This window comes from Alosa alosa, chromosome 10 (assembly GCF_017589495.1).
Source record: "Alosa alosa isolate M-15738 ecotype Scorff River chromosome 10, AALO_Geno_1.1, whole genome shotgun sequence".
Classification (NCBI taxonomy): Eukaryota; Metazoa; Chordata; class Actinopteri; order Clupeiformes; family Clupeidae; genus Alosa; species Alosa alosa.
Window position 1 is genome coordinate 17388137 of NC_063198.1, and position 14342 is coordinate 17402478.

Sequence of the window (14342 nt, forward strand, 5' to 3'; positions counted from 1 at the left end):
AAGATTTACCAACGTTACACCGGTCTGATACAGTTTTGCCTATACATGTGTAAGACTGAGATGCTTGTTTATTTTGTTTTAAGTGCGTGCAGGGTGTGAGAGGGGAATCGATGTGCTTTGATTCCAGCTTGGTAGTTGTAGTCTGTGAAATTAAAAAGCACGTGTGTGTGAAGTATCCAAACAATGACACCTTCATTTCATTATGGCTGCTTTAGCAACACACCTTAAGCTACTGTGTAGTGCAGGGGTCTCAAACTCAAATGAGCTGGGGGCCAATTCTGCCAACGTCATCTGATTGGAGGGCCGGCTATTTCTGAAAATGCAATGTTCTTTTTTTCAAATACCACACAAAACTGCAAACAGAAAGTGCAAGTGTTTTTATCTAGTTTTAGACACCTGTGCTAGCAACCTTAGCTTATAAATAAAATAATGATAAAATAAATATGAATACACATTATAAAATAAATGAAAACATAAAAAACAGGTATGTGTGTGTGTTTCACACCAAATAAAAATATTTCCTCTCATAACTTTTTTAAACCTGGCAAACTAGGCATCAGGGTTAAGAAAGCAACACCATTGGATTTTTATATCAAAATTTCAAAAGGCCATGGCTTGAAAGTGGCCAGACTGTAAATGTAAAAATCCTACTGTAAATGTAAAAATCTTTGAGTAAAACAAAAGTTTATGAAGGGGGTAAATTTACCCATCTAATTTGTCACTGGATGGCAAGCACCTCAAATTATGCACCTTTCAGTAAATACTGGATGAACATATTTAAGCAGGTTTACTTTCCTTTTTTCATATTACCCACATAACAAATTAACAGGAAAACACCTAAGATGTATACCAACACCTAAGATGTTGTGGTTTAGTAATAGATTACTACAATATAGGCCTACAATAAAGTATTCTGGTCAAACAGTTCCTATCGCGGGTAATCTGCAGTACCCAGAAGTTCGCATCATATTGCGGGTGACTGTAGTTCTTTAGAGCCCTATTTCTACCAGCCCTGCTGTCTGTACCACATCCATTACGGACACTATCATCGCGATTACCACTGCAACCTCCAAGCTATGTTGGGCAGAGGGTCGAAACAAGCATGGTATGCTTAGTGGACACCGTTAATACACGCACCTCCATTCACAGGCGCGCCGTGACTATCACTGTCATAGACGATCGATCATAATCTCCAAAAGGATATTCTCCTTCAGAATTAGAATAGGTGAATAACATAGCTTACCTAAGACTTCATCACACGGGAACGTTTTTCAACATTTGGTGTAGGCCTATTTCTGCTTAATTTCTGCTTCAATTTCTGCAACACTATGGCCTGCATTTCTGCAACATTACAAATGGCCTTTGTGTTTCTCGGCGTGTAATACAAGTATTTCCTGAAAACTTTAAGCGATTTTGGGTTTGAATCAAGCTCTGGATGTCTTGCACATAGTGGAGCAGAGTAGGCCTACAAATGAGATTTGTCACCGTAACCTGGATCTATCGTCTATTTTAATAATATAATAATTTTATAAATTATAAAATAATTTTAATTGTCGCAATTAATAAGGGCCGGATTACATTATTATTTTGTCATACGTCGCGGGCCGGAATTGGGCAGGACGCGGGCCGGATTTGGCCGGGTGTTTGAGACCCCTGGTGTAGTGGGTCCCATTTAGAAGTGGCTACTTCATTCGCGCTTTCCTTGACTCATGGAGCTGCGTGAATTTTATTACAACTTTTCGCCACGGGTATGGCAGTTTAAGTCCGCTTGATACTGTAAAGTAAAGCCATTGGTTTCAAAGGAGATTTTATTTGTTTCCAGCATAGCCTATTTTTATGTTGTAAATAGGCCTACCTTTATAAGCCAGCATAAGCAACAGCTTTCTATTAGGATCTAGTTTGTTAGTTACAGTTTTGTCATAACTCCCTATGCGCACCCCAGAGCTAACGCCCCCACGTTACAATGATCAAGGCCAAGATAATGGATACATACATCCATCGTATCAGTTGGGCAATATCAAATCTCCATCTTCCTGTAAAGCCAATGAACTGCAATCCCACTACATTCATATGTAGCCTATTACTGTATTATTTGTTACATCATACCCCAGTGTATTTAGCAAAAAGTGTATGACCTCTGCTCACGTAACAACAAAAAAACATGTTGCTTGTTTTTTTTATTATTAGGCTATTATTACATGGTGTAATCAATCTGCCAGAATAAATGCACAGGGGTGCAAATAGCATACCCTGATATTTGTACCAGATGGGGTATTAATAGAACACATTGTTGTGTGCACCAGGGTACGAATAGCATACATTGATATTTGTACCAGACGGGGTACTAATAGAACACATTGCTGTGTGCACCTGGGATCGAATACATTGATATTTGTACCAGACGGGGTACTAATAGAACACATTGCTGTGTGCACCTGGGTATGAATACATTGATATTTGTACCAGACGGGGTACTAATAGAACACATTGCTGTGTGCACCTGGGTACGAATACATTGATATTGGTACCAGACGGGGTACTAATAGAACACATTGCTGTGTGCACCGGGGTACGAATAGCATACATTGATATTTGTACCAGACGGGGTACTAATAGGACACATTGCTGTGTGCACCGGGGTATGAATAGAATTCACTTCTTATTGCATCAGGGTATGAATAGCATGCACTGCTAATTGTACCAGGGGTGCAAATAGCCTTACCCAATAAAATAACATTAAGTAGGTTAACCATAGGTTATGTATGAAAAAAAATGGTGTTTTGACCGCAAGTGCTAACATTATGGGATTCCATTCCCCAGATTTCGCTCATAGCCTAGACATAGAAAGAAAGAGCTGTAAAAATCAACAAAATCTCCGTGGACCGACCTTAGTGTGCTTTTTTTTCTCTAAACTTGATCATCAGACTCTGCCCCGCCTATTTGTCAACCCAAGAGCCACTACTTTTTCATAGTGTGTTATGTAATGTTCTAACACATTGCTGTGAGTTTCTGCCATTCCATGCTAATCCATTAACTAAAGTGTATGATCCTGTTTAGTGTGGGCACGATCAGACTAATCATGTAAGAATGGTATGAATTGTCCTGCCAACAAAAGAGAATGGAGCTTTGTTTGGGAAACCAAAGCCCTGATATCAGAATGGATAAAACCATCAACTGGAATACCTGGAATTTGCCAGGAATTTGCCTCTTCAGCATTCCACCGTGGCTCTGGTGCACCCCTCTGGCCCACTTTGCTCTTGACATGCTTTCCTCTATCTCTGTCTCTCATTCTGTGTGTATGACTATTGCATGTATGTTTACAGTAGCACACCCACTGTGAATGCAAAGAGTAATCTGAGAGCAGTAGTTTGTGCTATGAGCTTGGCAATTGTTGGACCCAGGTGAGGCAATAGGAGGGGGAGGTAGTTATCTCCTGCTGCTTATCTCAGCAAAACCATGGTAAAAAAAAGGAATTCAATTACCAGAAGCATTTAGACTCAACTTTAGATATAGATAGATAGATAGATACTTTATTGATCCCTATTTAAAATCAACCTCTACACAGCATTTTTAAAGGCTCAATGTACCAAACAAAAGGCTGGCATTATGTTTTTCAGATTTTCTGACGGCCAGGGAATGCAATTTCTGTATAAAACCTTCTATAAAACCTTGTAAAAGTTTTCTCGGTTATAAATGCAAGTTGTGTAACACATGGCAAGGCCCATTTCAATGTCATGAGCTGTCTTTAGGCTTACAATGTCTTGTAAACTTGACTTGACTTGACTTGACTTGACTTGACTTGTAAACAGCATGGAGATTGTTACCACCATACACTCATACGCACATATTTACATACACCTGCATATTTACATACACCACATTTCTACATCTGCAAACAATGGCTGGCTCACATACCAAGCTCACACATTTCAAGAACCACAATGGAAATAAGCCTTCTGGCTTTATTGTGTTTATCCTTTTGACCGATAATGTACAAATACATTTTACTTATTTATTTATTTATTTGAAACATCCTTTATACAGAAATGTCAATAAAGAATTTCAATCAACATTGAATGTATCCAGTAGATTGTCCTTTTTGACAACACAAATGTCAAGTGTTAACAGTCAGTTTCTAGATGGCAAAGAGGTTTGGAAAATGGCCAAGACACAGCCTGGCTGTGTGTAAGAGTTAAGTCTTAATCATACAGAGAAATAACGATTAGGAGGTATACCTTCCTATAGGTGCCTTCCTGTGTCTATTGAGATTATAGTGTAGGCCTTGTGCCCATTAGTCTTGGTTATTTCGAATCTCTCAGGTTTTAATTAGTCATCAGTGAGTAAGTCACCTCATCTTCAGTTTCAATAAAATAGCGTGTAGCCTTTTATAGCAACATCAGGGTTATTCTTGTATTCTAGGCTTAACCAGGCCGGACCTGATGTTAGACTAGGACAACTTCTAGTTTCACATATTATGTGTAATAGACCAATGTATTTTTGGTTACTTCTGATTAACTCAATTGAAGTAAGAGTTTCCATGGGGAAAAATCTGCCTCTCCTTTTTTGCTCTTCTCAACATAGACAGTAAAAGCTCATCCATTGTCTAGGGGCCCCATCTTCATGAAATTGGACACTAGGCTACAAGAACGCCCACTCTCGTCCCCGACGAGACCAATAGTAATGAGTTGGACCAATAGTAATGAGGCATGTACATTTCTGGGCGATGATTGGACGAAACAAACAAGTGACGATTTACGCCTCCCTCCCTCCTCATCCTCATATGAAGAAAGACTCATTTGCATTCAGTCCATTTCAGACTCCTGACGAAGATAGAAGAAAAGCGCTTGAGTTTTTGACAGATAATAAAACTACTTCCAAAGGCTTTACACACCAGGTAAGTGTTATTAAAAAACAACTATTAAACAAAATATCTAACTTTTAATCGGGTATTCGCTGATCTAATACTACATTCCGGTTCTCTTTAACATTAAGTTAACGTTAACGTTTCTTTTCATCCCTTGAATAAGTTTGCTTGTTCGGATATCTTAACATACTTTTTGCGCCTGTCCCCGAATTCCGTTAGCTGTGTTAAGATAATCTCATGCACTTAGGTTAATTTAAATCAATGAATGCATCCACTTTTAGTTAATAATCGTAAATTAACGTTACCGCTCTGTGCCGGGTGGCATTTCCGGGCCGGCTTCAAATTAAAATTCATTGAAGTTTAGTCATTTGAAGGTTTCACAGACGTCAATTAACATCACTTTCTAGCCTTTAAAGTTTGAAATAAGACTATCCTTTTACTGTTTAGATGTTAACATTTAGCGAAGACACGGGTAGTCACTCAATTGTAGGCTGTGGGGGAGGGGCGGTTTCATATGTTCTTGCTAGCAGTTTCCATGGCTTGGCAACCAGAAATGACAAAGGCAGCCGACTGTAGCCTACGTTTCAGCCCTCAACACTGAATGAACTTGTATATAATTCATCCTTTATAGAGGAGTTCATATAATGTGTACATTGCAGTTTTTAACTGTCAAGGCATTGCAGTCTGCTTGCAGAGATCATTATTGTTAGGTTGTCCAGTGCTTAATAGACATGTCATGTCTTGACTTGGCTTGCGTGATGGTAAATACAATATTGCACAAGTGCATCACTAGCTCATGGACAGCCTATAGTGAATCCAATTACAGGGTCTTTTGGCTAGTGTGTGTCCGTATATCCACGCCCCTGTCACTACTCCGGAAGTCCTTTTGGCCCATTTGTGGTCTTTGTGGATGGGGGAGGGTAGAGGTCAAGGGGGTTGCAATGTGTGTGGGAAGAGATTAGTGTGGCCATGCTCTGGGAAGTGTTCAGTGCATAAACCTGCTGCCTTTTGTCTCTTTCGCTTTTCACTTGCAGATTACTTATCGTTGACTACCTACCACAACACCAAAACTTCTTAGTCATCATCTCCTGTTTGCTTTTGTTGCCTTTCTGAAAGTCATCATGTCTCAGCAACCCATCAGGTAATTTACACTTGCACTCATCTCTGTTGTCATAACTCTGATTGTTAAACAAGGAACATTTAAAGTATAAATGTAGACAGTTATAATTACATCTGAAAAACTTTCAATGCATATCTAATTCCCATTATTTTCTTCCACTTTCTTGTAGTCTCCCTGCCAAGCTGATAAATGGCGGCATTGCTGGCATTGTTGGGGTGACCTGTGTGTTCCCCATCGACTTGGCAAAGACCAGGCTACAGAATCAGCGACAGGGCCATCAAGTCTACAAGAACATGTGAGTGATATTTCCCTTTTGTCTCTTCATATAGATGGGTTTCAGCAAGCTGTAGCCTAGGTGTCTTTCAGTTGACAACAGTGAAATTTGAGCCCAGTGGTGGTTACAGATACTGCAGCACACTCTAACTCGGGAGAGGCTTTGATCCCTGTTGCCCTTGGTTCTCGCATTCCATCCCTGTAGCAGACTAATCCCATTGGAATGTGTGTAGTGGATAGGCTTGGATCTCTCACTCTCTCCCTCTCCCTCTCCAGCTGCATGCCTGCATGTATATCTCTGGCCCTCATTGCACTGTTTGCTCTTATGTTTACGTATACAAAAGCTTCCCAGTTCCTGGAGTATGCTGGTTATATATAAACTAAACTAGTTTTGCTCTTTGTATTTGTTCTGCTTTTTAGGATGGATTGCCTATTCAAAACTGTACGATCTGAGGGATACTTTGGAATGTACAGAGGTAAGATTCTCACTTTTTTTAAAAAAATTTTTTAGAAGTAGTTTTATTTAGGGTTTTATTCAGTAGACAAACAGACAGAAATGTGAAACAATGAATGATGCAGGAAGTGACAAGATAAAGGGCCGTATAAGTTATTTTTTTACAATTGACGTCCTACCGTTTCATGCCTAAAGCTGTTCTCAGAACTGCTGTAGAGACACTAGTGGTTACCCTAAGTGGAGAAGTGTATTCCACCACGTTTTATGGACGTGTCCCTTTCTCCTTAGTTAGTTTAATAGAGGAGTTTGACCTGAAACACATCTGAGTGTTTCACATGTACTCTGTGCATCCTACAGTCTCTACCAAGTAGTAATGCTTCTTATCTCCACCCTAAGACGAGAGACTTGAATCTGTGTGTTGATTCTCATTTAACACGTCTTAATGATCTTATCAGAACTTGAAAGTAAGGTTATGGTAGTTTTATATGATCATCAGTGCTCTGAAGTGCATTTATGTAGTCCTTTATACCTGCTTAGAGAAATTGATTTGTGCAAACGTGAGGTTGGAGAGAGGGGAGCCAGTTGTATGGGCTCCCGTTATGTGAGGAATGCTGTTTGTTTGCATCTGTGTTTTTCATATTACAGACGTGGGTCCCCCTGGGAATATTGAAGGCTAGCCGATATGGCGCAGCCACGCTGGAGGCAAATCATATAATGGTTCTTACAACATCGCTTTATTTCAATTAGGCACCAATATCTTTTTATTTATTTATTTATTTATTTATTTATTTATTTATTATTGATGTTGTTTTTTTTAATGTCTACAGTCCCTTTGTTCCTGGTCAGCCGACTCTTGGCTTCTTTTGTCTTGTTATTTCTGTCACCGTTTGTATCACCTCCTTTCTGACTAAACATCTTGTGCCACTGAGCTCTGCCTAATTGTCTCGTCATCGTTTCGTTGGCCTTAGCTACTTGTCTGGTCTCACATCTTTCTTGCATTTTTTTTTCTGTAGCTAAATGTTGACTGTAATGGTAGTCTGTGTGCCTTGCTCTGAAGGCTATGGGATCTTGAGAGAAACCTGATCAAGATCTGATCATTCCTTCTTTCTGAACATTCTTGTCTAGATTGCTCTTGTATCCTCTGTTTCCTACTCAATTCAGTCTCTGTTTCCTACTCAATTTTCTCTCTCTCTAATCTTTTTTTATTTTATTTATTTATTTTTATTTATTTATTTATTTGTAATTATAGAGAAATATTGCGTGATTATGTGTATGAGCTGTTATGCAAAGATTCCCTGCCATCATCATTCCAAAGTATTCACACCACACTTACAGCCTCCCTGCAGACATGTTTGTTTCTTAAAATGTACTCTTAGATTGTTTAAGTATGTGAGGATCTCTGGTGTGATGGTGGTGGGAAATGTCTGACTTCTTTAACCGTAATTGAGTGTCACTGTGTGTGTGAGTACTCCTTCTGTTTTTGCTAATCCTCCATGTTTTTGTGTTGATAGGTGCCGCAGTGAACTTAACTCTGGTCACCCCTGAGAAGGCTATCAAACTAGCCGCCAACGACTTCTTCCGCCACCACCTTGCCAAAGATGGGTAAGTACTTCTGATCAACACGGCTCAAGTCTGCCAAGTAGAGTCTTCCAGTAGCTCTTCTGGGAATCATCCCTCTGTCTGTCTTTGGCTGTTTCGTAACAGTGTCCCTCATTGGCTTTGCAGGAAGGGCTTGACTGTGTTTAAGGAGATGTTGGCAGGATGTGGTGCTGGCATGTGCCAAGTGATCATCACTACTCCCATGGAAATGCTGAAGATTCAGCTTCAAGATGCTGGAAGAATAGGTAAGTTATTTTTTTATTATTATTTTTCAAATAATGATTTATCCTTTTAAAATCTAAACTTATTCAAGCAAGATGATTGGTGTTAATATGCCTATTTGAAATCCTGTGATGTAACTTTTTTTTATTTATTTTTTTTCTGTCTCGCTGTCTGTCCCTCTCTTAGCTGCCCAGCAGAGGAAGCCTGGCATCATGTCTCCCACCAAGCTGGCTGCCACCAACACGGTGCTGAGCCGCTCTTACACATCCAGCCCTGCTCCAGGCCGCGCCGTGTCGGCCACGCAGATCGCCCGCGAGCTCCTGCACACGCAGGGCATCCAGGGGCTCTACAAGGGCCTTGGGGCCACTCTCATGAGGTATGAGAAGAGCCACGCCATGGTTATGAAGCCCTATATTGTAACTAAACCTACTGACTACAGTACAGTAAAAGCCACCATATAAATGGACTGTTGTCGGATAATCACCATAGTCCGCCATAGAAATGGACTGTTGTGAGATGATCTCATCGTATGTGCTGTCTAATTTACTCATGCTGTTTGTGTTTTGTATCTCTTGCAGAGATGTGCCCTTCTCCATGGTGTACTTCCCTCTGTTTGCTCACCTAAACCACATGGGCCAGTCCTCACCCGATGGCACCAGCCCTTTCTACTGGTCCTTTGTGTCCGGCTGTCTGGCTGGCTCCACTGCTGCTGTGGCCGTCAACCCCTGTGATGGTATGTTCTGCTTCCATCCCCAGTCTAATGCTTTATACATCATGGATCAAGCCAAACTTCAAATGGCTGAATTGGTCTATAACAAGTTATATACCAAACTTTTCTACTATGGGAACTTTTTCAGTATTTGGATTCAGCGTCAGTCTACAGTTTCATTTTTATGTTGTGATTGAATGATTTGGACTCAGTAGCAAGATTGTTGAAAAACACCCCGGTTTAGAAAGCAGTTGAACTGGAAAATAGTTGAGTCAATGAAGTCATCAGTTTCAGTGGGCCTAATGTGTCTATGTCTCCTGTGTTTGTCCTGTGCAGTGGTTAAGACCAGGCTCCAGTCCCTGAGCAGGGGAGCCAATGAGGAAAGCTACAAGGGCGTTGTGGACTGTGTAAGGTAAGCAGACGCTGATGAGCTTCCATTGAAATTCATTTGCATCGCTTAGGGAGGGTGTTGCTTTGCATAACCAACCAACTCTTCTTGTTCTTGGAGTAGAGCCAAAAGCTTTCACTTCCAGCCCTGTGGAAAAAGTGAAAATGTACACCTAACATGCATTGAATGGTGAATTAAAGGGATTGCCACTACTATTGTTAGTTCTTTAGTTCTTCTTAAATGATCCGTTGAATGAGAAGCCAGGCGGTAGCATTTAGCTTCGGGGTAGTTTTGCATAACCTGCTCTTCTAGTTCCTGTGTGTGGTTGTTAACCTTATCTCTCCTCTCTGCTTGCCTCTGCAGTAAGATTATGCAGCGGGAGGGCCCCTCTGCCTTCCTCAAGGGTGCCGGTTGCCGGGCGCTGGTCATCGCACCGCTCTTTGGAATTGCCCAAGTCATGTACTTTGTGGGCGTAGGCGAGTTCATCATGGGCCAGACCCCATTCGGCCTCCTCTCCGCCTAAGGTGGAACAACAGAGACACTTTGCGGACTCCCTGAACTATTTAATTAAGGAAAACAAAGGAAAGAAAGATACTAGTGGCAGCTACACAACCACCAATTTTGAATGAAAAGGACAGACGACAAAAAGAGCTTAGTTGTCAGATTTCTTTTTGAGCCTCACATGTATGCTGTCGTTGACTTCCTGTGTGTGTGTGTGTGTGTGAGGCTCGCCAGCACTTCCTCTTTTGGCTTCCTGGATTGTTTGTGTGGCTAAAGTCAACGGTTGCACTTGTTGGCGGGAAAGCCTCGTTGAGAAGCTGAGGAAGGCTTACTACAAGGGTTTATACTCAATGGTCCACTCTTTCTCCAGAAAGTTCTCCTCTTGGAATTTCCCTCAGTGAGGGAGGGAAATATGGTGTCCTTTTCGGCACGTAGTCCAAAAAAAAGACCTTATCAATCATATTGCTTTTTGTATGTATATATTTTTATTTCAACTAAAATATGTCTATTTAAATTCCCACAATTGCTGATTTCTTAAAGTGTTTGGACAAAGTTGCTTTTGACAAATGACAGGCCTTCTCATGTAAAAAAAAAAACATGCAACAAATAATACTTTTCTGTTTGGAAATTCCCTTATTTCAAATTTGACTGCATGAGCAGTACATTTTAAGATCAAATACAATTTCATTAATGGGAACATTTCAACTATATTTTGCATATTGTTACTATAAGGAACAATAAACAAGCCGTTTATATGTACTTTCACACATTTCCCAAAGTCGTGATTGGACCAAGGAAAACAAACCATTTTGGTTATGGGATCACCGAAGGTTGCATTCAAAGACACTACTTGTGTCTTACTCGATTGGTCACAGTGTTAAGAGGTGTGGGTGCAGCAGTTTACTTTTATGACCTGCTTTTTTGTTCTCTGTAAGTGAGTGTTCAAGTTCTTGAAGCAGTCATTAATGTTACGTTCAGTCCTTTGCATTGTTTGTCTAGTTGTATGTGGCTTCTCTGAATGCCTGTGTCTTGTCTGTTATGTCTGCCTTATGAGTGAATTTGCTTGTCTTGTAATGTGAAGGGTAATTGCAGAGGACGATGGTTCAATGGCTGTCGTTAGGCGGCCCTTGGGCTCTATATGTTACACCACAACTAATATAAAATTGTGAAATTTTTAACCAGAATGTTACATTCTCACTGAATCCTGTATTTTTCTATTGTGCTAAAACTTTTAATAAACAAATGTTATCATTGCACTGGAGTCTTGCATTTTTCTGTAAGTAGACATAATACAGAGCTGCACATTGAGAGTGAGATTCATTAATTTGATTGGCTCCACGCGCTCTTACATCAATCAAATGTGTGAGTGTAGATATGATCTGTAGTTGGATAGTTTGCTGCTTTGTCAGATTTGATTCTACACAACTTTGATGTGTTTCTTTTAGACTAAGTGCCACAGGTGTACAAAATCACCATGCTGTCTGCTCGGATCTGATTTTTTTAAAATGTGGCCTATTTTAGATTACAGCGTGAAGTGTTTGCAGTGCCGAACTGACCCACTGACCCTACTTCTGAAGAAGTCTGACCTGGTCACTTTACCCCCCAAAAAAAAATTTGGGCCACATTTGCCTGGCGTCTGAAAGCAAGGCCTATAAAGACATAGTTGGATGAGTTTTTTTTTACTTGACTGGCCCGCTCATAGCCCTAACCTCAACTCCAAGAAACACCTTTGGTATGAACAAACGGAGATTGTCAGCCAGCCTTTCTCATCCAACATCAGTGGCTAATCTCACAAATGTTCTTCTGGATGAATGGTGGAAAAGTCCCATAGACAAACTCTAAAATCTTGTGGCAAGCCTTCCCAGAGGGGTGGAAACTGTTAGCTATCTTATGCCTAAAGACTTAATATGGGATGTCATAAAAGCCCCAAAGGTATAATGGTCAGGTATCCCAGTAATTTTCATACTTAATATAGTGTGTATCTTTCACTTATGGAAATGGCACTATTGCAAATTCCAGTGATTATGCACAGTAGTATAAGCAACAGTAGTATGTAAAGGATAGTGGAGGACTGTGTTTTGGTTACAGAAAATATTGTATGCCAGTCGCCGCCCAGATAGCAAGAGGCTGGCGGACCACTGTCTGTCTGTCCATTGGGGGCATAGCTGGCGGTCCGCTGGCATTTTGCTCATCGGTTCTCAGGCGGTCCACTGGCGGGTTGCAGACACATTGGCCAATATTTTGCCACTATTGGTTTAAAATCTTTTTCATTTGTTCAGTTATACTCCATCCATCATTCTATTAACTTTTCTTAATATTCATGACAATTTAAATTTAAAGAGATGGTGGTCCAACGGCGGACCACAAGTGGCACGCCACCGGTGCCAATCTGATTTTGCTATCTGGGCGGTAACATGGCCATGAGTCAGTTAACTATCACAGTTGAGTGAATTCTTTTGTGAAGTTTTTCCTTTTGTGACAAGTTTGCAGTTGAATCCCTTTTATAGACTACATGGTAATCATTTTCACAGGCAAACTATCCCGCCCATAGGCTGCAACCATACTGAAGGGAGTACTTCAAATGGATGGTGTTTGGAATGCAATGAGGTGTGGAACATCACCTACATTTTTTATTGGTTATGAGAATTCATAGGTGCCTTTGTGAAATCACAATCTCCTAACCAAGCTTTGAGTAAGTACTGCAATTGATTTTTTCTTCAAAAATCAAAGGCCACAGTAAATGCTTTTAAAATGGGTTTTTTGGCACAAAGTACAGGTGTGTCCAAATGGCCAGTGTTCCAAGAGCCTGAAAAGAAAAATCTCAAAATGGGCATTTCATTAAAATCCATAGATCAAAAATTGCCTCTTTTTATGCTGGCTACTTCAAACTTTCACAAACAGCCATTGCAAAGAACTACTAGTAAAAAAGTATAATTCCAGGCGTGCTACAGTTCTACAATACATATAACCCTGTGTCTTTTATTACTTTTCATTTTACAAATCATTTTGTAGACAGTTATCTATGACAAAGTGCAGATCAGGTTGATGTGTACAGTATGTGTGAGTTACGCTGTTAGGGAAGGAGCTGCTCTCAGAAGAGAAGAAATGAGATTTATTATTTATTTATTATCCCAATTAGACTTGTGGTGCTAAAACTTTTTAGAGCTCGTGTTAGAACTTGTTCTGTAATTTATAGCCTACGCATTTGGACATAACAGTTTCGGAATTTTTCAGTGAAAATGTTTCTATGGCTCTCATGTCGCATCCCACTTCATTTGAATTCCAGGCCACTGATGTTCAGAGTTCCCCTTCGAGTCCGTCTGTCTCAAAGTGGTCACCAGACGCAAGTGTGACTAAGCTCATTTTGTGTCACAGGGGCAAACGTGATGATAGACACTCCAGTGTTGTAGTGAAGGCTCGGTAATGCAAGTCTAGTAATCTGCCTAAAGAGGATATCGCGGTCACTGTGCCTTTAGCAAACAGTGCTACCTATCTCAAGGACACAGCTGCATAGCTAGCAGTGTGTGTGTATCTCTCTCTCTCTCTCCTGTATGTTGACTTTCTAGCTGGGCTGGAGTGTGAGGTCCTTCAAGGCTGTAAAAACATGTCCAGGTAACACCTCAAATCAAAGGAGTCTTTGTGATTCTGGGTCGAGGTGCTTCTAGAACTTTCTCTATGCCCTATGCAGGCAGTCATTTCAGATGTAGGCCTAGTAATCAAAATCCCATACATTGAAATGTGATATCATTATTTTTATTTCTCAAAGCAATTCATATTTAGAAACTGCTACAAAACGTCATGCTATGAAAAGCATCCATTTTTCTTTTTTTTTCTTTTACATGATTAGCAAACACAAATCTACACACCAGCCAGAGTATACACATCTTGAGTCCATTACAAAAAAGGACTGTCACAACATAGAGAAATTACAGTTTGACACAAAAATGTACAGTTCTTCACAGCAACAGTTTACACACACACACACACAGAGCATGCTTAGAATGAGCCCATAAACAAACCTGTGCCTGTCCAATACACTCCCAAAAAATGGGTGCATTTGAGAACCCTAACCAGTTCCTGTACCTCATGTTCAGAAAGGATAGGTTCTTGCTGGAACACTTTGAGGGTTCCTGGGTTGTCAGCTACTGTATAGGGTGGGTGTGTTTCTCAAAAACGTTGTTTGACCACCATCATCATTAAATGATAGAGAGT

At 40.4% G+C, this 14342-nt stretch overlaps 1 protein-coding gene across 1 annotated transcript; it reads left to right on the plus strand.

Annotated features, from left to right (window-relative positions):
* The first annotated feature begins 4786 nt into the window (after positions 1–4786).
* slc25a55a (solute carrier family 25 member 55a) lies at positions 4787–11384 on the plus strand. The gene is made up of 10 exons (XM_048255557.1): positions 4787–4894; positions 5899–6005; positions 6154–6279; positions 6678–6733; positions 8223–8313; positions 8437–8555; positions 8719–8908; positions 9111–9265; positions 9578–9653; positions 9993–11384. Exons 2-10 carry the CDS (start codon positions 5986–5988, stop codon positions 10150–10152), a joined length of 993 nt encoding a protein of 330 aa, XP_048111514.1. The 5' UTR covers positions 4787–4894; positions 5899–5985; the 3' UTR covers positions 10153–11384.
* The last annotated feature ends 2958 nt before the right edge of the window (positions 11385–14342 follow it).